The sequence below is a fragment of the Gopherus evgoodei genome, chromosome 1 (assembly GCF_007399415.2).
Source record: "Gopherus evgoodei ecotype Sinaloan lineage chromosome 1, rGopEvg1_v1.p, whole genome shotgun sequence".
Classification (NCBI taxonomy): Eukaryota; Metazoa; Chordata; order Testudines; family Testudinidae; genus Gopherus; species Gopherus evgoodei.
In genome coordinates, this window is record NC_044322.1 from 240392406 (window position 1) to 240419035 (window position 26630).

Sequence of the window (26630 nt, forward strand, 5' to 3'; positions counted from 1 at the left end):
TTTCTTTCTCACAATGTTTTCCCTCAGTTCGCTCTCGTCCTTCCATTAGAGTCCCTTCTGTTTACCCTGATTTTCTTTTTCCATCCAGCCCTGCCCCCTTTCCTTTTCCCCTCCATCCTACTAATTCCTTTATCTCTCCCTCCACCATTCTCCCCTTGGCCGTTTCCACTTTGTCCCTCAATCTCCCTTTTTGCCTTCAATCTCCCTATTGTTTCCTCCATTACCCTCCTCCTCAGTTCTCCCCCTTCCCTCATGACCCTTCATTGCTACCATTTTCTCCTCAAAAGTCTCTCGCTGCCTCCTCCCTTCCTCAATGTAACTGTTGTCCCTCTCCTCGGCTGCCACCTTTTTCCCCTCCCTTTCCTTCTTCAAAACCCAAAGATTTGTAAGTAATATGATTTTAAATATCCCTTCTCTTCCCAGTTGCTCTGCTCTCAGCCTCATGTAATGTCATATGACGATTTCACTCTTTCTCCAGTCACTATAGAGTCTTTCAGGGCTGAATTTTTCAGGTTGTTTTTTCCCTGCCCATTTTTTACGTATGTTTAAAACATAACACTTTTCAGACCTCTTTATAAACATACAGAAGCATAAAAAGGCACGAATTATTTCTTTTCTTTTTGGCTCCCTCATTGCAATGGCTGGGTGAGCAGGGATCCTGTTACACTTGCTCGCTCAGGTTATATTGCTTGCTGTATTGAGTTTCTGGGCTGTTGAATTTTGTGCCCCCTCATGGGGTCACATGGACTATCAAGTGATATTGGTTGCATCCTCTGAGGACTCTATCCTGCATTTACTAGGGAATGGACTCAGTAATATAAGTGGATGTCTTCCAACTCTTGATGTCTGTGACTAATAAATGACTTTTTTTGTTTAAATAAAATAAATCAATGCTAGTATTTAAATATAAAAATACTGTGGCTACCTATCCATCCTAAAACGTCTTTACCCCATCTCACTTTCTCAGGCACCTACAGATGACCAATCTCTCCATCTTCTTGCATCTGTTTTCTAAAAGTATCTTTTGACAATCCAAAGTTTAAACCCCTGTTTCAGGAGAATTGTAGAAGAGGTGGTTAGATTTATAGTAATCCTAGATTTAAAGGTGACCCGCAAAGGAAAAGAAAAATTGACTTGTTCCCTTTTTGGAGTTTATATGATTTCAGAAGTGTGTATGTGTGCGCGCGGGTGTGTTTCTTCAGAAAAGTTCCCCCGCTTGTTCTTTCACTTTAGACATTCTGATTATGTCTAGGCTGGAGGATTTAATAATGGCTTGAGAACTAGTAAAATGATGACATCACGAGTGAAACAAGTGAAAGTTGAGCAGTTGAAGTGGCATGGGCTTTTTAATTATACTGTTTAAAGCTCTGTTTGTTTTTTGCTCTGTTTTTTGTTTAACTTCAGTGACTCAATAGCCTTTTAAATAAAGGAAGCTCTTATTCGAGTCATCTCTCCCACTTCTTCAGATAACATGGTGAGAGTTCACAATAAACAACACTGAAAGTGCCCAGAGGTCCTTCAACAAAACAGGAGAGACAGTGATGTCACGTGGGTAGGGCAGTGGACTGGCAGTCATCAGGAGAGCTAGGTTCTATTCCTGGTTCTGCCACAGGCTGCTGTGTAACCTTGGGCAAATTAATACATTTTTTCTGTGCCTCTGCTTCCCCTCCTGCTCTGTCTGTCTTGACTGTTTAGATTGTAAGCTCTGTGGGGCAAGGACTGTCTTTTTTTATCATGTGTTTTTGCAGTTTTTAGCATAGTGGGGCCCAGTCTTAGTTGGGATTTCTGGGCACTGCCATAACACTAATACTATATATTGTTTATTACTCAGGGAACACCTGACTTGACACTTTTTTCTTGTTTTGTATAATGTAAGAAATAAGCAGTGTAAACATCCGCTGTTGGGGGTTCGCCCCTCTCTGGGGCGACTGGGAGCCAGGCCGCCTCACTAAACGAGTCCAGTGCACTGGTGAATTAGCCTGGTGGTCAGGAAACGGCCAGGAACTCAGGCCCTCAGGCAGGGGCTGAGCCAATAGTCTTGTCTTGGAGGCCCAGGCCCTAGGTCAGGGCGGGGCAACAAACAATAGTTCAGGGTCCAGACCCTCAGGTAGGGGCTGAGCAAACAGTTCAGTAAGTTAAGAAGCCCAGGCTCCTGGGCCTGAGCGTCGGGGCAAGGGGGAGACTGCCACCCGTGAGTAGGGTGGCAGGGGGGATGCAGGCCCGCCCACTCCTCTGCGTCCCAGCCCAGGGCCCTAACAGCGGCAGGCAGCCTGCTGCTGTGTCAGTGGGGATCCTGGCTGCAACACACTGACATTGGCTCTGGGTATGCTGCAGCCACACTAGGGTCGGGTGCCCCCGGGCTGCTTCCGACCTCCTCCTCTACCGGTACCTGTGTCTCAGCGGCATCTTCCACAGCATCCCACACCATGGGCTCCTCGGCATACTGAGCGAGGGGTAAACTGGGCAGCTCCTCAGGGTCCCTTTGTACCGGTCAGCTTAGGAGCTTTTCCAGCATCTGGTCGGTATCCAGTCTCTGCAGGTATGGCCAGTCCTCGGGTCGGTCGCAGGTGGCAGGAGTCTTCCCCAGTGGGAGCTAGAGCATCAGCATCTGGCCTCTCCAGCGGCCAGGCCGCTTCTGACCCCTGGAGCTGGGCTTTTATACTTCCTGCCCTGCGCCGTGACCTCTGAGGGGCGGGCGCAGGCTCCAGTGACTGTGCCCACTTTGGCGTCCGTAAGGGCTTGTCCTTCTCTGGGTGGCTGGGAGCCAAGCTGCCTCACTACAGCAGGGAGAAACTTAACCAACCAACAACACTCAGGTTTTTTTTTTTTGTTTGTTTTTTGACACATTATCAAAAAACAAAGCAAGCGCACAAGCCAAGTTTAAATGAATGAAAAAAAAATCCTTTTATTGGTCACCTTTAAGGCACGGCCTTGAGATGAAGGAGAATTGCATTTACTTCACAGCTTCACCGCAGTCTTTCCTGTGTGACCTTAAGCAACTCACCCAGTGCCTCCTTTCCTATACCAGGGAGAAGATAGAATTTCCCTATCACAGAGGGAAGAGAACAGAGGGGTATTGGGCAGATAAATTCATTAATATTCAAGAAATGCGCAGATGCTGTGGAAACGGGGGGCTATATAAGTCTAGATGGGCTCCCCGTGTTCTCTTTCCCATTTAGTTTATCTGCACAGTGCATGGCAAGTTTTTGTCAAGTATTCCCTTCTGTAAGGATTGACTCCCCCCCCCCATATTGATAGATGAGTAATTAACACAGAGCATGTTTGTTCTGATTAAAACACTCTTTTAACATCAAGTGTAGACTGTCTGTCTAGGAGTGGGAGGTATTTAGGAGTATAACTGTGAAACAGCTGGATGACAAATGTCTATTTAATAAGGAAATGATGTGATACTGCAGCATTTTTGCATTTGCTGCTACAGACAGCTCAGAACATTGCAATGCTATTTTCCTCTTTTCACCTATTGGGTTGTGTCAAATATTGAGGAAGTATTTCAATTGCACTGCTTGTGAAAGGTCACAATGTTGGCAAGATTTGTTCATGTGATTTTTGGGGAGATCTGCAGAGTATGTCTTTGCATTATAAAGCAATGCTTACTGGACTTCAGAGTTCAAAATACCAGTGCTGCCAAATGCCACTGGTGTCCCACCTTTTAGAGGAGTCTTAGGGTTGGGAGCAAAGTTTCCCCAGGAATCCTTGAGTTCCATGAGTTTAAAGAGCCAGGCTTTCTGATCACTTTCTGCTGCTACAGAGCTTTCCCCGGGTGAGTGGAATCTGCTGGGATTTTTGATTCCTGGCCTTTTTTTAACCACTCTGAAGTTTTCTCTTGGGAGGATAAATGCTGGCATAATGGTCAGTAAAAATTGATTTCACATTAGTGTCATGTTTCTGTACTATATAATAGGAAGGACTGTACATTGTAGTGGAGACGTTGCATGGAGTTGTGTATTTACACAACTAAGAGGATATGGATGAGGAGTAACTGTGGCTTGGAAGCAAAGCATACAAGATTGTATTTGTTCAGAAAATATCAGGCACGAGGGATATAAGTGTTTGTAGAAAGTGTTCTGAGAATGAGAGTTTATAATTTATAGAATATAGGTTGTTATGGAAAACAATAGCTGACTTGGATCTAGAGGGCAAGCCCCGGATACTCAAACTTACTTTTTCAACCTGGAGTATGATTTATTGGTATGTAATGTTTTATATATTTTTTTCTTCTTCTTCTCAGAGTTCCAAGTATTGTAGAAGCTGTACAAACTGCTGTCATGTACCTTAGTTTATATATTGTGGTTTTCATTTTAAATATTCCCACTCCAAACTAACGCAAACATTGCTGCAAGGTGGCACGGTTTGCTTTGCTAATGCCTGGTAACTTTCTTTTAAGGAGCAGCTGCACAGAATTGAGATTAGATAGCAAAACTGTGAGGATTTTGGGTAAGTGCCAGGGAAAGCACCACCACTGTTGGTTTGAATATAAATCGAGTTTTTGAGCCCGTGAATGCCCGAGCAGGGCCTATTGCTAGGAGAAGAAGGGAAAGGAGACATTTCAATGAAAGACTGAATTTAATATAGTGTGATGGCTGCCATCTTGGTCAACATGTCAGGGCTTGAACCAGGGATCTCCAGAGCTGAAAGCATGCGCTGCTACAAGTCAAACTAAAGAGTCTCCTTAGTAAGCAATGTAACAGGTTCTTATCCACTAGGGATCACCATAGAGGGGTGTGCGTAATATACACTTACCAGTGGGCTACAGTAGTATCAGAAAATTAGTGTCAACTGAGATGGGCTATAGTTGAGTGAGGTGGTGACAATCAGGGCCCCAAAACATCAGACATACCTGCATTTTAAAAAATATAAATAAATGAGAACATACTTTGCTTCCCTAGGAAACACAGGGACTGCCTGAGCTGTACTTGCCTCCTTCCCCCTTGTGTTCTTGCTGTCCTTGGATTTCTTGCTATATTTCAGTTTTGCTGACTATTCACTTGTAGAGTGTGAGAGGATGTGTAGGGTGAGCCAGATTCTGTTCTTGTTTCCACTGTTGGAGAACTCCACTGAGTTCACAGCAATGAAACTGAGTGGGATTTGCATCTGTATCTAGCCTAGAGATAAATATGAATTTGACACTTGGATATCGCCTATAAGTCTCCAGTGATGAAACAGGATGTACCTCCTACTACAAATAATGCGTATGGGACTTTCTGTATGTGTGTTTTACAGATTAATAGGCTATGCTTGGGAACTAGATACTGGGTAACTGCAGACGTGAACCTCTTTATGGTGCAGTGTTATCCACAGCTGATCTAAATCAGTGGTTAAAAGCAGCATATTACCTATCTTTAGTTCCCGAACATCTCAGATGCTGACTCACTCTCCCCCCCCCCCCCCCCCCCGATGGTAACAAATGAACAGGCAATTACCCACATTTTAAAAATACACTAATATAGAAAAGTACAAAAATATATAAGCTATATTTTTCAGTAAATTTAAATTGAGACATTTAGGCACTGATCCAGTGTAATATGAAAGTATGTGCTTAGCTTGGGCATATGTTTGTTAATATTGAAGTACCTGGAGCTACAGTCCTAATTGGGATTGTGGGTAGTTGTGGGAAGAACGCATTTTGGGGGGTAAGGAGAGCTTGAGTAAAGTCTTTGAGGCAGTTTATTTTGAAATGATTTTTGATGAATATGCGTTATGACTGTTTGAGCACCTAGATTTAAGTGCAGTAATGAACAAAGAAGCAAACATGCCCATGGACCAGGATTCTCCAGTCTGCTAGGAAACAACTTGTACACCTCTACCCCGATATAACATGACCCAGTATAACACAAATTTGGATATAAAGCGGTAAAGCAGTGCTCCGAGGAGGGGCGGGGCTGCACACTCCGGCGGATCAAAGCAAGTTCGATAGAACATGGTTTCACCTATAACGCGGTAAGATTTTTTGGCTTCCGAGGACAGCGTTATATTGGGGTAGAGGTGTACCACATAAGCAGTGCAAAGCGGCCTTAAAACTGCTAGTGAAGAATTCCCACTCTGCAGAAGAACTCTGCTGGTGTAAAGGAGAGGAAGTGGCTCAGATTACTCCAGCACCAGCTGCACCCTTGTCCCTGACATAACGTTCTCAGCTTTCTCTAATGTAGTGACTTGGGAGGGCATTGGGGAGCAGCGCTCTATATTATTATCAATCCTCCACTGAAGTAAGATCCAACATCAATGCCAGAAGTCACAGCTACTCTTGTACACCTCCTCTGAAAATCCCAGCAGTAGGTTATTAACATTGATTCAGAAATAGTTATAGAATTTGATCATGTCTCACAATATTTATTTTTTTTAACCTTTTTAGTTTAAATTACCCAGTGTTACTGAGTGTGGAGGCCTGCGTTAGGCCCACCACCGCACACAACACCCCATGGGGTTTTATTAGCTCTCAAACAAAATGATGATGTTGTTGTTGTTTTAAATTCCATGTCTGTAAAATTTTCATTGACAATTGATGCTTTTTTCTCTTTGATTTCTATATACTGAGGGTGAAACTACAATTACCAGCATTTGCTGTTTAAAACAGAATTCTTCCGAGCCTAGGTTTGATAACAGAGTACAAGAGTACATATTAATAAAAATGGTTAAATATTTGTTGTTCTGAAGTCAGACTTGGGCAAGTCACTTAATCCCTCCGTACCTCTTTCCCATATTTAAAATGAGGGAAAGTCCCTGTCTCCTGCCCCTTTTCTGCTTTGTCTATTTTGATTGTAAACCCTGTGGGACAGGGGATACCACTTATTATGGATTTGTACAGCACCTAGCATAAAGGGGATCTATTCTTAACTGAGGCCTCTAAGCTCTACTGTAATTTACTAGTACTAGAGAATACACTGTGCTGTGTGACATCGGTTGTGCTAGTCTGCTGAAAGGGTGGTCCTGTGGTTAGAACACTAATTTTGGACTATAGAGCCAGAATTTAATTTTCTGCACCACCACAGACTTCCTGTGTGACCTCAGGCTATTCACTTAGTCTCTCTCTCCCCCTCAGTTTCCCATCTGTGAAATGGGGCTTATGCCAGATGGAAGTTCTCTGTCTCACAGGGTTCTTGTGAGGATAAATACAGCAAAGGTTCTGAGATGTTCATTTCATATATTGTTAGAGGGGCTGTGTAAGATAGGTCATTAAAAATTGTTTGTGTATGTGACTACGGTATTGTGTATAGAAAGTGTATGTTTTCCATTTTACGTAGAGCAGCAAAATGCCCTGTAGCCAACCCTGCTACCATGGAGTAAAGAGCAGATACCATTTGCAACTTTTATATGTAACATTCTATCTCCACTAGGTGTTAAGAAACCTTAGGTTGGAGAGCGGCTTTTGTTCCTTTGATACCGTTTTGAGGAAAGCACATATGGAACTGAACACAGTGTTAAAATTCTTAATATTCCTTGCATCTGAGAGGCCATAGCTTATTATTTTTGCACTGCCAAGAGAACAGGAAGAGCAGATCGCTGAAGTCAAAAAGTAGGGCTCGTATTCTCAGGGTTTCAGAAGTCACACATGTTCAGTCAATACATATGTAAAGCCATACCAGAGCAAAGAAGAATAAAAGGGGAAAAAAGCATGGAGTCTTGCATATTTCTTGCAGGTTTATGGCCTACAGCCCTGCATTGGGTGTTCGGAGAACCTGTGCTGAGTGGGAGGATGTAGGTGTCATTGAAAGATTTATGGATGGCTCAGCTATTTCCCCCACACTTTTATGGTTACTGTCAGAATGTTTTCAATCTAATCTATGTCCAGACATTGTGGTATCTAGGCATTGCTGGAAAAACAAAACAAAAAAACCCCACCCAGACAAATAAGGGAAGCATCTTTCAACATCACTTTTTTTTATAGGTATTTTTTTCAATTTTCTGCAGATTGCCTTTTCAAGGTGTGTCCTATGAACCGATATTCTGCACAGAAGCAGTACTGGAAAGCTAAACAAGCCAAACAAGGAAACCATACAGAAGCAGCCTTGCTTAAGAAACTACAAGTAAGAGACACGTTATCTGAATCTGTAGGCGGTGGTAGAATTACAATAAAATGAAACAACAACACATACCTGGAGAATTGCCATCATGAGTATTATGCCACTATAGCAACCCTTCTTATGTACCCCTTCGTCCACCCTCCTATGTCCTTGACTGGCAGTGCTGCCCTCTGCATCCTGTCTGTCCTGCCTTAGGTCATCAGTCCTTTGGGATAGGGACTGTCTTTACTCATTGTGTGAAGCACTGGGGACTCCCATGACACAATATTCATTTATCAAATAACTGACTTAATAGGACCAGCCCTTTCTTTTAATGTACTGTGTCATTTTAGGTCTGAATTCTAGGAGTCAGGCAAAGGGACATTTAGAGAACCTTTTTCCACACCTTCAGCCTGAGATTTCCACACTTTCAGCCTGAAATATCTCCAGTAAGGCTGTTTTTATTGACTTCAGTCTAGGTGGTGGCACTTTCTCACCTAATTGTCCTTAGACACCATACACCACCTCCTTTACATGGAACACTGGATATGAGGAAAGGGTTCCTCTATCACTGGAAAAGTGTCTGCACACACAGCAAAATCAGAGGGATGATGCTGGCTGGGTGAAACGTGATTACCTGTAGACATAATTTCACACAATGAAGGGACAGCATTCAATGCTACTTTCTAAAAGCAATGAAGAAAACATCCAGTGGAAGGTGGTGTAGATAGAGCAGGGGACTAGGAGACAGCATTCCTTGGTTCTATACCCACCTCTGCCACTGAGTCTGTTTGACCTTCTGTAAATCACTTTAAACTCTGAGTCTGGAACATGCAGTTTGTGACCTGAATGCTTCACTTGAGCAGAGTCCCATTAAAGTCAGGGGGTGGGGGGTTTTTGTGGGTACAGCAGAATGCCACACATTGCAGAATCAGGGCCTCAAGCATCTATAAAATCACTCACTAAAACTTGCACAGTATTGCAAAGAGTAATTCTTTAAAGTTTTTAAAAATATTTTTGAGAATCTTGGGTGAAACGTACTATATAAATGGCATTACTACTGTGCAATTCTTTTTCCTGTAAGTTACTTTTGATATAACCAGAAGTGTGTTGGCTTATACTGTCCATATATTTTATGCCTTTTTTTATAGTTATTTATTTTTGAGCATTTCAGATCTTAAAGGAGAAGATGGGAGGGTGGAACTGCTTGCTTTTTTTTTTTTTTTTTTTTTTCCTCTCCAAAATTCAGGATAACATAAAGGACCAGGAAATATATTTCTTGTTGTTGAACTTCTAAAATAGCATGCAGCTAGGACATGATCCATAAACTATCAATCATTTTATTTTGGGGAATATAAACCCTGAATGGTTGTATGGCATCTGTGCGTTTATAGTGCACAAAATTATGATGCAGAGACTGGTGGTAAATTGTTTATATCAATAGTGCAGTAACAGCTGTAAATTGAAGAAGGCATTATTAATATGATGCCATTTCCTTTACTTTCTCACCATCCCAATAGCTGAATCCTAGTATTGATTTCCTACTGAAATAAATGATTCTTTTGCAGCATGCGGCAGAAATGGAGCAGAAGCAGAATGAATGCGAGAACAGAAAGTTGTTGGGCGAAATTGTAAAATATAGTAATGTCATACAGGTAAGGCACTGAGATGCATCTGCATTCTCCCAGAGCTGAAAGGGAAACAGATGTTTCATGACGGGGGTTATTGGGAACATGAAATTAATGTTGCAATTCTGGTTGTCACAGAGCAGATAAACAAAACTTGGTAAAAGTTGTTCTACTGTGTTTCTTTTTTAAAGAATACCAGAAATACTATATATTCATTTTCTAATGATGTGCCACAAGAGTATTTATCAGTATGTAGTTCAGTCTGGGAAATGGATGTAAATATACATTTCCATGATATATGTTGATATCATCATTAAAAAAGTGCTGTGCAACTTCATATAAATCACAGGAGTCCTTCTTCCTTCTTGACATAAGTGTGAAAGATGTTATATTCTCAAGCTTAGTAAAACATTTTCTTAACATACATGGGCCTATAGTTCAATAATCTCATTAAAGGGTTAGTAACATTAAGAACAGTCTAAGGGAAGAGGGCAAGGGGCACCCGCATATCTAGCAGTGAGTTTCAATTGTCCTGACCATTGTATCCCAACTCACTGTTATAATCTGTATTTAAGAGATGTTGTGTAATATGTCATTGGAAAGCTCATAACTCACCTGCTAACATCATTGTGTAATATTAGATGCTTTAGTTACGGATGCAAAGTTACGGACATAAACTGAAATCATAATTCATAAAATGTGTTTGCCAGTCAAACAGGAGTTACTCCACCCCAAGCAAAGGAAAGTAGTTTCACCTCTGGGCAGTTACTTCTAAAATACTTTGAAAGACCATGAAAATATATTTACATATCAGATCAACACAGCTATCAACTAACAAGTGTGGGGAAGAAACAGCATGGCTACATCCCAGCAGGGAGGAGAAACTTTATCTAAGCTATAAAGATGGAGGAGTGGGGTTCTAAACCTCAAATAGTAAGCAATTGAATCAACGGATTGAATACAATATTAGTATATCATATAAGGAGAGCCCTACCAAATTTATAGCCATGAAAAATGCGTCACGGACCATGAAATCTGGTCTTTTGTGTGCTTTTACCCTAGATGGTGCAGATTTTACTGGGGAGAAAGTTACTCAGATTGGCGGTCCTGAACCAAAAGGGAGTTGTAGGGGGTCATAAGGTTATTTTGGCAGTATTGCCACCTTACTTATATGCTGTCTTCAGAGCTGGGCAGCCAGAGAGTGGCGGTTACTGACTGAAGGCCCAGCTCTGCAGGCAGCAGCGCAGAAGTAAGGGTGGCAATACCACACCAGACTATCCTTACTTCTATGCTGCTGTTGATGGAGGCTCTGTCTTCAGAGCTGGGCTCCTGGCCAGCAGCTGCTGCTCTCTGGCTGCCCAGCTCTGAAGAAATCACTGCCACCAGCAGCAGCACAGAAGTAAGGGTAGCAGGACCACAACCCCCCTTACAATAACCTTGGGACCCATGTCCCCAGCCTTCTTTTTGGGTCAGGACCCCTATAATTACAACACTGTGAAATTTCAGATTTAAATAGCTGCAATCATGAAATTTACAATTTTAAAAATCCTATGGCCATGAAATTGACAAAAGTGGACCGTAAATTCGATAGGTCCCTACATATAAGTTTTATGAATGCTTGTAACACACTGGTGATTAAAACATAATATCAGTAAATACCCATCATTCCTCCTATAGTATTAATACCTACATTTTACAATCATATTAAAGTGTGTGGCTGAACAAAGGGAGGAATAGTTCCTGCCCAGACAGAAGTGGGGTCGGAGGAGGAGGTCTAGGGAAAGCTATTTATCTGTCTTCTGTGTAAATTAAGCATGGTAGGACCAAAACAATGGAAGCTCCATTTATATACCAGGAGAAGCCTGCAGGAATGGAAGAACAGCATGAGGTCAGCTTCCTGATGGGCACAGAAAGCGGGGCACACAGGAAGGCTTCCTGCCTCCTGAAGCAAGGTCATTGAATTGCGGGAGATACAAGCAAGGACAGGAAGCTGTTTTAGGCATCCATCACTAGGCAGACACAAGAAGCCAGCGCTCTTGAAAGCTGTGAAAGATGGGTCCTTCAACCAAGTGTGGGTGGGTGGGGTGGGTGAAGTCTCTGGAACTGAATATAGGTGAGAAACCTGCTTAGGCAAAGAACTTTCACCTAGAAGGACAAAGGAAACCAGCCCCTTGTGCTTCTGGGAAAGGTCCTGACTGAGGGAAACTCTGCCACAGCTGGGAAGAGAACTGACAGATGAAAGAAACAATTTGAGTAAAGCCTGTATCTTGCTAGGTTAAGTTTAAGACTTTTAGATGCATATTTTCACTTTTATTTGTTTGTAAGCCTTACTGACTTTATTTCTTTATCTCATTTAACTTATGTCCTAGTGTAAAATAAAACAAGTTTATTAACTACAAACTAACTCAGTGGTGTGTTTAAAGGGAAGGGTGTATTCACACCAGTTAAGATAATAAACTGTGATGTGTTTTTGTGTCTGGAGGAACAAATGAACCATATCTTTCTGACCTGTCCAGGAGAGAGCTGGACATTGGAGAGTACATGGTTTTGTGAAAATATGGGACTGGGAGTGTGTTGGGGTCTCCTTGCTGGCTGTAGCCAAAGCTGGTGGAAATTGCTGGAGGGCTGCTGGGATCAAAGCTGTTGAAGCAGGGCTGTCTAGTGCACAGACATTCAGGGTGTGACCTGCATGCTGGTAGGCTGTTGGTGAGTGGCTGAGGTTGGCAGCTACAGCAGTAAAGCATTGTGAGGCACCCAAGGTTACAGAAGGAGGGTGATGGCTCCACCCCTCACTGGTCTGGATTGGCACCTTGCACTGGCCAGACTGTGTGGAAGGTGTATATACTATATGCCGCATAACTGATGACTATGCTGTTTTCTTTGGTTTTCTTTACGATCATATACATTAACTGTTTTCTTGGTTTATTCCAATGTACTTTGATTTCTTTTCTGGTTTGATTTTTATCTTCAATTATTTGTTATGAAAAATTGCCAAAAGCAAAATAAACCCCTGACAGAAAGGCAGAAGGAACCCTAATTATTTGTTTTATTGACAGTTACTGCACATAAAAAGCAACAAATATCTCACTGTCAATAAGAGGTTACCAGCTCTTTTGGAGAAGAATGCTATGCGGGTGTCTCTGGATGCTGCAGGGAACGAGGGGTCCTGGTTTTACATCCAGCCGTTTTGGAAGCTGAGGAGCGAAGGTGACAATGTAGGTGAAAATACTGAATCTCAACTAAGTTGTTTAGGGAGAAAGTAAAGGGATGCAGGAAGAAGAAGGATTTCTTAGTTAATGGCATAAATCAGGACTCAAAAAGCACACAGTTATTTCTAAACAATGTCTTTGCTGAATATACAGTACATAAATATATAATGCCACCTCAAATGCCAGAGGGAAGATAATGTCTCGGGTTTGGTTGTACACTGCTGATGCACAGTCGGTAAGAGTGTCAGCTGGTGTAAATTGGTGTAAAAATGACATCAGTGGTGCTACACTGATTTACACCAGCTGAGAGTCCATCCCGTTGTACATTTTGGGCGGGGGTGGGGGGTGGGGTGGATATAGGAAAAGAGCCTGTAGATTCCAAAATGAACTCACAAAAAGGAAGAACGTTCGGCATAATGGACAAAATTCTGTTCTTAAGTCCATAGAGCAGATCTCTAGCAAATATGCTGCACTTTTCCTATGCATTGAACTCCCTATGCCCTCTCAGGAAAATTGTGCCCAACTCGGAGAGGGAATTGGATTTGATAGTCAGGTGGTCCTTTCCACCTCTGTCGAGTATGATCCTACTATTAGATCCTATGTTAGTTAAAGATAGAATGTAAGTAGAGCTCATGACTGCAGATCTAAGAGAATTGCGTCCTAAGCTTGAAACTCACTCCTTAAATCATGATCCACATCCACTATGCCAGTTCAGATCCACCTCTGAGAGGGCCAAGTTCTGGGTTTGGCAGCTTCATACTGCAGACCTGACTGGGTATTCCTGGGCAGGCTCTTCAGTTGTGGAGTGCTAAGCAAATCTCTCATCAGCAGTAGCCAGGTACAGTAGTGCTTTCTTAGACCGCAGTGGTTTCTTATGAAAATATACTGGAGGAAAGTGTTTATGAAGTATGCTAGAGGGAGTTGTTACAATGTATTTGATTTGTGTGGTAGGTCATACTGTAACCTTTAATTCAGATTTTTCCATTAATATGCTTAGATGCAAAATTTTAAAAATAATACAGACCCAAGGCTGGATCCTTGATTTGGTTTTAGGTAATATATTTAAATTCAGTTTAAGAACTGAGAGTGACATGAGGATGAAATTCATATTTTATTATACGATAAAACTAAAGCAAGACTGCATTAAAGAATTATAGTCTAACAACTGAACTCTGCATTTATGCTCACGTTCCTAAGATGAAAAGACACTAAGGGGTGATTGGTCCCTTGATGAAAGAATGAGTGTCGGGTCCTTCCTTTAAGCTCTGTATGATAGTGTATGGAACGCTCCATAAATTGGAAGCTACCCTATTTATAGTAAATTATAACATATTAATGAATATTAAATCCACATTTTTACCATGTATGTTCTTCAGCTGCCGTATTTAATTATCAGTACCTCAGAACCAAAATATCATCATCTTCTTTTTTGGCTATTGATATCAAACAACATTCTAATTATTGTTTGCGTCAATCAATATTCCAAAAAGATGCAAAAATTTCCCCACAACACTTGCTAAAATCGGTTAAAACAAAAACATGTTTACTATATGACCCAAGGTTATGCCTTGAGTCACTACTATTAATACCTTTTATTCACTCATACTAACAAACTTAACTTTAGCTAATATGAAGCCTAAACTTTAGACCTAAAGGCCTATCCCCTACTTGCATTTCAACACATTTTCAGTCAGCATAAGTAAACATTACCCTCATGGTTTACAGTAGTGGCTGCTTATCATTGTGAGGTTTTCTTTTTAATAATAATAATAATGAATAAAAAGATTTTTAATTTGATTTTACGCTGCCTCCTTTGGAGCACTTCCATAGATATTTGGCACCATGATTGAACCATATTACTTAATGCATTCTAGCAGTCTAGTTTGGTTTCATTTATTAATAAGTTTTGTCCCAGTTCTGCAGTCCTCCATCAAATAAAGCTCCATTTGACTTCTTGTATAGGAGATTTGATTGGTAAGGACAGAAACTGCTCCAATTGAAGTGAATGGCAAAGTTCGCAATGACTACAATTAGTGCAGGATTAACTCCTTATTGACTACTGATTTTGGCTCTCGGCCAGTTAAACTTGCTTTGTTTCTGGTATTGTAATAAGCCAAGAGAGAAGAATATGCACAACCACTCACAGTTGGTGCTCAGAAGTCTGCAGAATAGTGGCCTAATCCATCTGTCTGATCTAATCATAGTAGTATCTCAGTAGGTGAAGTTACTCCAAACTCATATTGGACTTCAGGGTTGCTCTAAATTACCGCAGCATCAGTGGCCCCCTTGGGGCCATTTTGTTGTCCCAGGATTGCCAGAGTATAATGTGTTCTGAGCATGGCTTCTGCCACTCCCAGCATATCCTCTGCAACAGGGGGCTGGGCAGAGGACAGTTGCATAGATCTGGTGATTACTCTTTGCAAAGGAGTCTTCAGCTGCCCTGTTAAATCAGCTTTCCATACATAGCCTTTGCACACCGAGATTTGGCCCAGAGATTATGGGGACATAGTTAGGCTCTCATTAAAGTCAAAGGATAGATTCTTATTGACTTAATGGTAAATTGCATCAAACCCTAGAAGATACCTATTTGGGTTGGAAAGTGAAAGAGTTTAGACCAGGGACTCGTTAATTACTACCACAAAGTAAGAGTGGGAAATAAAACTGAACATGTTTGTAGGAGTCACAGTTCCTTTCCAAACCTGTGCCTGGGTCAGCACAACTGTGTGCCACACCTTACTTCTGGCCTTCCCAAACCCATGTAAAATCAGATGTTAGCTCTCAGTGAATAATACCTTTTTAAAAATGGGATGATTGATTATGTGTTATCTCAATAATTTTGTTGTTATAATCCAGCTGTACTTTCAATGGATTTTGAAGTCCTGATTCAATTCTGCAGGATACAAGCCTGATGATTTATTTTGGTAAATGAATTGTCTGATCTTAACTTCTTACATGGCTGTAAGTAAAGTCTGTATGAAGCATGGCATGCAGGAATGTATTGCATAAGTAATGCACTTTAAAGGCACTTTTTTTTTTCATCATTGTTTTGGATTCCTTTAGTAAACGTGCTTGTTTTGGATCTGCTAGGATTTTGACATGTATTCTGAGCATGACAACACCTTATTTTGGTACCAGTATTTATTTAACTATTGTTAAACAACTTGAAGCTTGTGGCACCTTAGAGACTAACAAATTTGTTAAATTTGTTAGTCTCTAAGGTGCCACAAGTACTTCTGTTCTTTTTGCGGATACAGACTAACACAGCTGCTACTCTGAAACTTGAAACTTGTTTTCACCCTCCCCTCCACCACCACCAATGTGCCAAATTCATTGGCTTTGATTTCAGTGGAGTTACACAAAGGATGAATTTGGCCCCGGTGTGGTGTCAATTGCATTAAGTTAGTAAATGCAGAAATCAATTTTGTGTGTTTGTGTTCCAAAAAAGCATGGCTCTCGCAGCATTTCTCAGGACATAGATCACAGTTTTTAGTAGTCACTTTCTAGTTTTCCCCTATCTGGTGCTTAGACTTGCTGTGAACACCAAAACCAAATCCAAGAATCAACACCAAAGTTTGAGCAGGGCTAATAGTATTATTCTACTTGGATTTAAAGTATTTCCTTTGTTAGATTTGAGTAGAATTCTTTTCACGTGAATCTGTTGTTTTTTAGGTTGGAGACTGTTTTCTATGTTGTTTTCCCCAGATCTGACTGTTTTGTGCAGCTCAGGCAGTGCACAAGAGCTGGAATCTGGCTGTAGCTGACTGGCTGGCAATTCCTCCCATAGGGAGGGATCTGTCAGTTGGCATAGCTGGCATCTGTGATAACCACCATCCATTGTGTAGGTGCCTTTCAGGACAGGGGGCAGACCATGATTTGATTTTCAGTTGATATATGATCCTTTAGGGCCCATAGCCAGCTGGGGTAAGTTAGAGCACTCCTTAAGCTGCTCTAAGTCAGATCAGGCCTGGGGCTTCACAGATTGGACCACAGCCACTCACTTAGGCTGATCTGATGTTGGGCCCCCCCCCACCCCCAAAAATCCAAAACAAAAACAAACAAACAAACAAAATCCCTGGCCCCAAGCCTGTTGTGAAATCAAAGACCTAATGATGGAGAATTTTGATTGATAGCAAGGGCTGGAGAGGGATCTTCCTCACAATCTCTGGACTATTTTCCCAAGTTTTACCTACTATCTTACTGACAGCGCATGGGAATGAAGAGTGGTTAATGCAGTTTTTATCTGGATTGGTTTGTTTTTACAGACATGGAATTGATAGGTTCATAGGGCCACTTTTCCACCCATAAACGCCTACTGAATCAAGCAGCAAGCTCACTGAGAGTGCTGAAACTTGTTGGGAGGACACTTTTTGAATGAGCTGCTCACTGGGAGATGTACTTGCTTACCTGGATGAGAAAAATTCCATGGTCTCTGAATTGTCCTCAGAATAGGTTGGCCAAGCAAAGGTCCAGGAGCATCATCTGAGCTGAGCCCTAAAAAAAAAAATGTGGCATTGCTCCATTTTATTGGATAATTACATGTGACTAAATTGCCACTTATTTCTGGCCTCCAGATAGTTGTGGGAGACAAAGTTGTCCTGATGCCAGTCAACGCGGGGCAGCCTCTGCATGCCAGCAATATAGAGCTTCTAGATAATCCAGGCTGCAAAGAGGTGAGTTCATCAGAAGGGTAGTTGGCAATTCAGAATGTGTACGCTTCCTCCTTTTTTGGTATGCTCAGCTCCAGCATGGGCTAAAAGCCAGCAGCATACACCAACTCTAACACTGCTGATACTACCCCTGAGAATGGCCCAGCTACTTGACAACCCAAAGGCAAAACATGCCTGATTCTGTAAGGCACTGAGAGCTTCCTGGGAGTTACTGAATATCTGACACACTTACTGATGTCAATATGTGAGGCAGGTGTTTAGCACCTCTCACGATTAGGCCTTTAGGATCTCCCATTAGTAAGCACCATAACTAGTCATAAACATTTGGGCCACTCTATATCCATCATCATGGTTGTTACCCATCATTATTTATTAGTGTTACTGTATTAGATGGGAACCCTTGTCATGGACCAGGACCCCATTGCCCAGAACAAAAAGATCTTACTGTACCATTTTATGTATTAAAAAGACTAAATCAGTGTTAAAAGAACAAACAAACCCTCAACCTATAGGTGTGTATATATTTTTAACAGGTAAATGCTGTTAATTGCAACACAAGCTGGAAAATAACTTTATTCATGAAATACAGTTGCTACAGAGAAGACGTTCTTAAAGGAGTAAGTATGAGTCCTGTTTTTGTAATTTTGTTTGTATTGAATTTTAAAATTTGGAACAATTATGCCATATTCAGGTTAATTGCACCTAGGAGAAATATATTACAAAGAACTAGAACTGGAAAACCACCTTACAGGAACAACCATAGCTATCTTGCATTATCTAAGATCCTCCACCAGTGTCCCACACCAGTCCTATATAAAAATGCAAAGGAAGAATACTGGCTTACTGTTGAATAATCTTAAGTTTCTATTTGTATTATAGTATATCCCAAAGGTCCCCATCAAAATTGAGGACCCTCAGGGCAAGATACGGTATAAACACGTGACAAAACCTCTGCTTTGAACAGCTTACCTCTCTTAGTTTCAGCTAAGATGCAGAAAGCGATTGTAACAGATAGCAGGAGGGAGTTGGGGCATGAATCGTGAGAGCACCAATTATAAAATGCTGCTGCTACAAAAGCAAATGTTGTGCACAACTTGAGGGCTCTGAATTGCTTAGTTTTATTTTAAATAAATTAATATCAGCAGTCTCCACGTGCTCCCTAACTAGCCATTATCAGCTGGCAATTTCATGGTGGCAGTGGGTTTTGCTGAAGGAGGAAAGAATAGGTGCTTATAGAATTGTTTGGGGAAGGTGTTTCATGCTAATGGGAGAGGTGGAGGACAGCAGGAAGATGCTTGTGGAAGAAGCAGATGCTGGAGACTGGCATTGTTAGCTTAGCAGAGGAGGCAGGATGCAGAAGCAGTATAACGCACATGAACAAATAAGTAGGGAGGGGTAGACTTGTGAAGTGAGGGCAAGAAGATTTAGTCTGATGCAGTGGAAAAGGGGATTCAGAGTGAAAGAGGGGTCATGACAGGCAAGGATGTTGACCTGGAAAGGTGGAGGGCAATGCAGTGCCAGGGAGTGCTGAGAGGAGGATGTTGTAGTAGCTAAGATGGGAGGTGGTGAGGCTGGAATAAGAATTTGAGCTGGGTGGGCGGAGAGAGAAGGCAGAAGCTTTAAAAAGTTGTGGCGGAGGAGGAAATAGTGTGACTTCAGTGCAGCTTGGATGTGTGGGGCAAAGGAAAGGGAGGAGCCAAAGTTAACATGGAGTAGCAGGGAGGACAGAGAAAGCACAGGGAGTGTGTTAAGTTTGATGGAGAGGGACCAAAGTCCTCATCCTCCCCTACCCTGGAACCTTATGCAGCAATTTGCACTTGTTCCAAGGCCACTTGACATAATGCCAGATCAGAATTTCTAGAAGTTTACATGAATCTGATAGAGGTGTAAATGACCACACAAAGTGTAAGACTGTGGAGGATTGGATTCAAAGTTCAGCTTTAGTCAGATTTAGTTCCAACTGACGGTAAGACATCCACGAGGAAACGTTGGGGAGAGACATGCTGAGATGAGGGAAGGACAGGTCAGGAATGGAGCATAAAGATGGTAATTGAAGCCTGGTGAGCCAATGAGATCCCCTAAAGAAAGAGTAGAGAGAGGAGAAGAGGGCCAAGCCCCCTCTCCACTACCAGACCTGATAGGGGAGAAGGAGAAGGCCCTATTGAAACAGACTTTGGTGGAACAACCAGACTGGCGAAAGGAGAACTGGGAGAGCACAGAGTTGCAAAAGCAAACAGTGATAGGTTGTTAAGAAGGATATGATCAATAGGGTCAAAAGCATCTAAGATTTCAAGGTAAAAGAGGATTGGGTTGAGGTCTTGCAATTTGGCAAGCTCTGCAGTGAACGTGACTCTCCATCATCGCAGCACCAGTACACAATTCAGCATAATTAGCAATCTGTGTTGGAAAAGGCCTAGGACAGGAGTAAGTGGGTATTGCTGTCTGTGTTGAGGTGCATTGGCAAAACTGTGTGAAGGGGAAACTTGTACAATGCCTGGCTACAATATGCCTTATTCACACTTCTAGAGTGTGCTGTCAGCTATTCATTTTCACCAAGCACTATTTTTGATTAAGCATAGTTAGAAAACCAATTAAAAAAATTCCTTAAACTTAAGAATTACCCCAAGGTTGACTAGTCATCTTTTCATTGTCATGCTTTGAAATAGATTTTATTTTCATTAATGTTTCACGGGGTTTCTGTAAGAATAGACTTTCAAGTCAATAGCCTGTCTACAGTCTACAAAACCAAGATGTGTGTTCCCCTTTCCTTGAGTCCTCAGCAACAGGGGAAAAAAGTCAAAGGTCCCACTTACACAAGTGAAAAGTCACATGGACTCTGACGCTAGTGGATTCACATGGATAAGATTCTGGCCCAACATTTCCAATTACCTTGTCTTCCATTTGGTAATACTTCCCTTCTCTGTTCCTTTAGGGGGATGTTGTTAGACTCTTTCATGCGGAACAAGAGAAGTTTCTGACCTGTGATGAATACGAGAAGAAACAACATATTTTCCTTCGTACAACATTGCGTCAGTCAGCCACTTCTGCAACAAGTTCTAAAGCACTATGGGAAATAGAGGTATTTTTGCCTGTTATAAATATTTTAGAATGCAAAGGGCAGCACTCAGTAAAAATGCATCATTCCTGGCCATTTGGTATCACCATATATCTCCCAGTAACTATTCTTGTTATTTTGAAGCAGTGTGTGTGGGATGAACACTTAAGAGATGCTTTATTACTACAGTCATGTGGGGGAGAAGGTTTTCTTGCTATATATATATATATATATATATATATATATATATATATAGCTGCACAAAAACAAAGTAATGGAGGGTCAAATTCAGACCTAGCATAAATGGTGCAACTTTATCAAAGTCAATGCAGTGACACTGCTTCTCCTGAATCTGGCCCAAGACAGGTATATATGGACTCTCGTAGGATACACATATTTGCCATTAATGACACATGGCAATAAAGTTCGGCTCCGATTCAACGAATTGATTGAGTCCATTCCTCTTCAGCAGAAAACGTGCTTTCAGTAAGGCTTTGCTGAATAGGAAGGCTTTGCTGAATTAGGACCAAGATTAGCAGGAGTTTTTTGTTTTTGATGGAAGAATACGGGGCAATTGATATGTCTTAGAACCTTTATTTCCACACTGTGCAAGGATCCTAAACTGCTAGACAAACATTACACTGTGAAAACAAAAGGCTTCTTACTTGGTCAAACCCATACTTTTGCCTGGGTAGGGACTGCAGGAGCGGGCCCAGCATATCTAGGGGTCACTTAACTCATTACTGAGAAAACAGGTAAGGCCAAACGGGAAAGTAGTAAGTAACACTAGAAAACAGTGGAGGACATAAAGGAAAGAATACTCTGGCCAGCTCAACTGACAGTGAGGCAGTTTGGCCAGATAGGACACCAGCATAATTACAGTCTATGTCCAGAGCACCCTGATTTTGCCAAAAAAAAAAAAAAAAAAGTGCTATGTTGTTTTTATTGTTTGTATTGGTGGTGTGGCCCTGTTGGTCCCAGGATATGAGAGACAGGGTGGATGAGGTAATAGCTTTTATTGCACCAACTTCTCTTTCAGAACGAAATTTTTAATAAGAGAAGGAGACACAGTGTAATCTGCTTTTAGTAATGCCCAAGTAAATGTGGAGTAGGGCCATTTACTCTGTTGGATTCAATGGAGTAACTCTAGATTCACACATTCTAGGAGGCACATTTCCTTATAAGCAGTGAAATATAAATGTAAGTAGTTATGATCTGTGGCAGATTTAGTGTAAGTACAGGATTTCACCCTGTGGTAAAATATTTTATCGTGGAATTTACATTGTACAGAATATTGACAGCATTAGCTATTAGGGTTGCCAATTTTGGTTGTACATATTCTTGGAGGTTTCATCACATGACAATCTTTAATTAAAGATGATTCTTTAATTTCTGGATATTCCAGGGCAATCCTGGAGGGTTGGCAACAGAATAGCTATAGTAGAATTATTTTAGCATAATGAAGACAGCAATTTCTCTGAATAGGCTATATTGTCCATGAGGTAGGTATTTTTGTGTGGTCCTCATGATGGCTGATATGATTAATAATCTTTATTTCTCTCTGTAGGTTGTACATCATGATCCATGCCGTGGAGGGGCAGGACAATGGAATAGCCTGTTTAGATTTAAACATCTAGCCACTGGGAACTACTTAGCTGCAGAGGTAAGAACAGCATCAAAATAATAAGTGGAAGCATGTAACAAAACTGGATGTGATCCCCGCATACCAGGCAACATTGTGCTGTGCATTCTTCTAATTCAGAACTGCCAGAACTTTCTTTATTACTGGACAAATGTAAGCTGGTTTAGGAGAACTTCTGTCTTCAGTTTCAACTGTATCATTCGCTGTTGGGTCAGATTTTGTCACCAGTTACACCAGTGCAAACCCTACTGATGCTGATCGCCATATTTTGATTTAAGATTATTGCTTTTTTTTTTTTTTTTTTTTTTTTTTTTTTTTTATTTCTGTGTCCTTGCTTCCACTTGGTCTTGGGAATATTGTTAGGATAAGTCAAATATTAATTTTTGCTGGCCCAGGCAGCTGCATAGAGATTAAAGCTTTCTGAACACAGAATAATTACTGAGGCAGATCAAAGAAATGGGAGAAGGGACAGTAATGCAGCTTCTGTATACTATGCTGACAAAAGAAAAGCCCTTAGGGTGTTTTCTTTTCTCTTTTTCTCCTTTTTTGCGTTGAAAAAAGATTTCCATCATGCTATGAAAACTAGGGGCCAGATCTTCAGGTGATGTAAAGTTAATGGAACTACATCAATTTACACCAGCTGAGAATCTGGCCCAAGGTGTCTTAGAATCGTGCTCTGTAAGAGCTTGTCTTGAGGGACAGACTTTTATGTCACGATATCTTGATATTTGTATCATAACAAAATGTTGTCATTAGACCTGGTTGAAGTTTTCTAAAATTCAATTCATTTTGAATTTTGACCAATAACCCCCTGCCCCCGCAAAAATCCCTTCCAAACACCTACAAGAATGTTCCATTATTATTATTATTATTTTTTAGGAGGTTGGGAGCATTTTTCTTAATTAACTTTAGTTCTGATGTGGTGGTTTGCCTGCCACCCAAAAGCAACAAAATATCTTACAACACCCCCACACACCTGCCTCCCCTCTTCCCTTCCCCCAAAACACTCCAAACCTAAAACAAAAACTGTCTGGAAAAATGTGGAGGAGAGCAGTTACTGAGAAGCTTCCTCGGTTGTGATTCTGAGTTTGTCTTATTGAAGTAGTTTATGAGCTTTATTGATCCTGTTCATCTGCTCCATTTTAGGCCTGGTTGTACATGTGGCATTTTACTGATATAATAATTAAAGATATGATTTTCATATTGATCTGGTTAAACCAGTGCAGTGCTATGTGTGGACATTCACATCAATTTAAACCTGGCTTATATCAATTTGACTTGTGCTTGCAAACTAGCTTGTGCTTGTAAATGTTCATGTGCAAGCTATACTTATTTAACCAGTTTTAAACCAATATGAGATAGTCCACACACACACTGGTTTAGTTCAAGCAGTACAACTTGTAAGTTAAGCCACTTCTCTGTGTGTAGACAAGTCCTTATATCCACACAGTACTGCCATAACTCCCAGAATCCTGTCATGACATGCGCTGAGTTCAGAGTGAGACCAGTTGTGGATTATCAGGAGCATTCTCATATCTAGTTATTGCTAAACCAAGGTCAAGAATACGAAGGGTGTTATCTCCAGGACATACCAGTCCTATTTTTACTTTAAGAGTTGTTGAAGTTAGTAACCTTTTAAACAGTTCTGATATAAACTGTGCATAGTATAACCAGAACTCTGGTAAACCTAAACTCCCTGTCTGGGTGAATTTGGAGCAAGGTACCTGAGACAGATATTGCAAGCACTTGCAGTGTCTTTGGGAACCAAACTGTATAAAGTTTATGGATGGCTTATGTATAATCGTGGACCAGGGATTGTATGGAACTCTGGGGAGGGTTACCACAGCTCCTCCAGGAACTACAAACAGCAGGGGATGATTAAGGCTAATCATTGACACTGTGAACACCTCCAGCGAGGTACCACCCCTGTGTTGGCTTGCAGATATTGGGTCTTCCAGGACCAACAGACACAGAAGGGGTTTTTGGTATAAAAAGGCTGAGTTTAAATTGGCACAGGGCTTTTTTTATTCAGTAAACAGGATTCTCTGTTCAAGGGGAGTGGGTGGAAACCTGTGCAGAAGGGTTGGAATGGCTTACAAGGGCCCATAAGGCTGATGCGTAGCCCCTGGTAAGCTTTTAACACAAATATAGGAATGTTTTTGATTTGTTTTTGTTTTCTCTGTACTTCTTTTTACCCTCAGAATAAATGTATTTTGCTTTGTGAAGGCTGTTTGGTTACTGGTACACACTATTGTATCTTCTGGAGAGAGGTTAACGACAGGTGCTGGACCTTGGTCAGACCTGCTGGGGAAACCACAGTGAAGCGCAGAGGGACTGAAAGTCTAAATCCCTGGTCTGGAGGAAGAGAGACATAGGTCTCTGCCTGGGATAGGTGGTGGCTGGGAGTCTGAAATGTTAGCCCTCAGGAGGACCAGGAGGGAGATCAAAGGTGCAAGTTAATCCTGGAACTGTGACATACATAGTGGCTAGCGTGTGCTGTCTATGACTATGACAATGGGGAATTGCCAGGAAAGTGCCAATAGCAGCACCGAATGCAAGCAGTGTAGAAAGGAAAAGCACAGAGAAAATCCTCATCTTTTCAGGAAAGGGATAGCAAAAATAGAGGTGGGGGGGAAAATAAGTTATGAACAGCTTAAAAAAAAGTCAGCTGGCTGACAAATGCAAAGAAAGGGAGCTCAACTCTGAGGAGTGGACAAAGGCACAGCTGGTCAATCTGATCTACTGATGTACTTTGAGGACTGGAAAAGGAATGATTCTGAAGGAATACAGGGAATGCCCAGTCCACTTGCAGAGAATCCAATGGGCAGGGGGAACTCTTGGAGACACCTCCCTAAAGGGAAGCAGTGAGGAGGCTGTCAGAGGCTGCAACTATGCTGCATCCAGATTGAAGGCACTGCTGCAGTAGGAATTGTGGACAGACAGACGTCAGAGCAAAAGAAGCTACGGCTGGAGAGGGACAAACTGCATCTGGAGCCCAGCTGCTTGCAGACTGGGAATGAGAGAGAGCAGACCAGGAGAAGCAGCATCAGCATGGGGGGTGGAGGGGGGGAACAATCGGGAAGAAGGGGAGGGGGGGAGAGAGAGAGAGAGAGAGAGAAGGAGCACCAATATCAGCTCAGTATGAAGAGACTGTACCAGCAAAACTCTGCTCCAGTAGGTGGAGGCAGACTCCACTTGCCTATCCCGGCTGGGTCGCCTCCAAATTATTTCTAGTGCTTCTAAATCTGGAGAAATTTCCCAAAATCTGGGAATTTTTTTTTTGAATGAAAATTCCCAATTTCCCAAGTTGAAACATTTTACTCACAAATTCCCAGGTATTGGGAAATTTCTAAGGATATAGAAGCTCTGTAAAAAACTTCATCTGGGAATTTTTTACCAGATGTGAGAAATTTTTAGCACTAGGCTGGGAAAAGTTGACATCACGATATAGAAGCACTGATTATTTCCCTGCTTTAGGAAATGGGTAAGAAGGATGGATTTCAAAAGGGGGTGTGAATTGAGCAAGGTAGAGCAGGAGGACAGGCTGTGTCTCACTCCATTGCTGTTGGAGAAGGCCCTAGATATTTTCACCCATACGGACATAGGGGACTGTGATAGAATATACCAGGCCCTGCCACACCCTGCCCCCAAAACGGGCAGTGGAGAGGGTCCTTTAAGCTGCCTAGAGTGGCTGTGTGGCACACAGCCAATCAGGGACCAGCAGCCTAGTATAAGAGGAACTGCAGGGCCAGAAGGAGTTCAGTTCGTTGCTGGAGCTGTAGGAGTGTGGCTGGTGTGTGGCTGGCTGAGAGAGGTACAGAACCTCGTACAGGGCAGTGCTGCTAGAAGCTGGGGAGAGCTAGAAGGAGCCCTGAGCTGGTTGCTGGGACTCCATTAGGACAAGGTCCTGAAGTCAAGGTGAAGATGGTGCGGGGCCGTGGGGAAGTGGCCCAGAGAATTAGAGAAGCCATGCAACATAGTTAAAGGGACTCAGCTGACAGCTGTGATCTACAGGGTTGTTGGGCTGGGAGCTGGAGTAGTGGGTGGGCCCAGGTCTCCCCCAGCCCCCATTAGCCACGAGGGGGAAGTGTCCTGTACATTGAGGCACCGCAGAGGGGGAATTGAACTATAGTGGCCTAGTTGGAGAGCTGTAGCTAGGAAGCCCAAAGAGGGCAAAAGTGTTGTCCCTGCTCTGGGTTAGAGTGCTGCCCCATGGCTCCCTCCCTGGAGACAGAGAGTGTACACGCGCATGCACTCGGCTGAGGGTGAGCTTACAAGAGGTGAGTGCACCCTGTTACAGGGACTATGAAGATTAATTTATAGCCATATAAACAAGCCTTGTTGTGAAAGTTTAAACTGACCCCTGAAGCATGTAGGAGAAGGTTTTGGGAAGTTTAAAAAAAAAAAAAAA

At 42.0% G+C, this 26630-nt stretch overlaps 1 protein-coding gene across 1 annotated transcript in view; it reads left to right on the forward strand.

The window, feature by feature from the left end:
• Window positions 1-26630, forward strand: part of ITPR2 (inositol 1,4,5-trisphosphate receptor type 2) — a 374378-nt gene that overhangs the window by 62817 nt on the left and 284931 nt on the right. The window contains exons 3-9 of the mRNA XM_030540942.1: window positions 7927-8042; window positions 9587-9673; window positions 12703-12861; window positions 17427-17525; window positions 18056-18139; window positions 20455-20601; window positions 22145-22240. Coding sequence (XP_030396802.1) covers window positions 7927-8042; window positions 9587-9673; window positions 12703-12861; window positions 17427-17525; window positions 18056-18139; window positions 20455-20601; window positions 22145-22240 — 788 coding nt within the window. The remainder of the gene's footprint in view (window positions 1-7926; window positions 8043-9586; window positions 9674-12702; window positions 12862-17426; window positions 17526-18055; window positions 18140-20454; window positions 20602-22144; window positions 22241-26630) is intronic.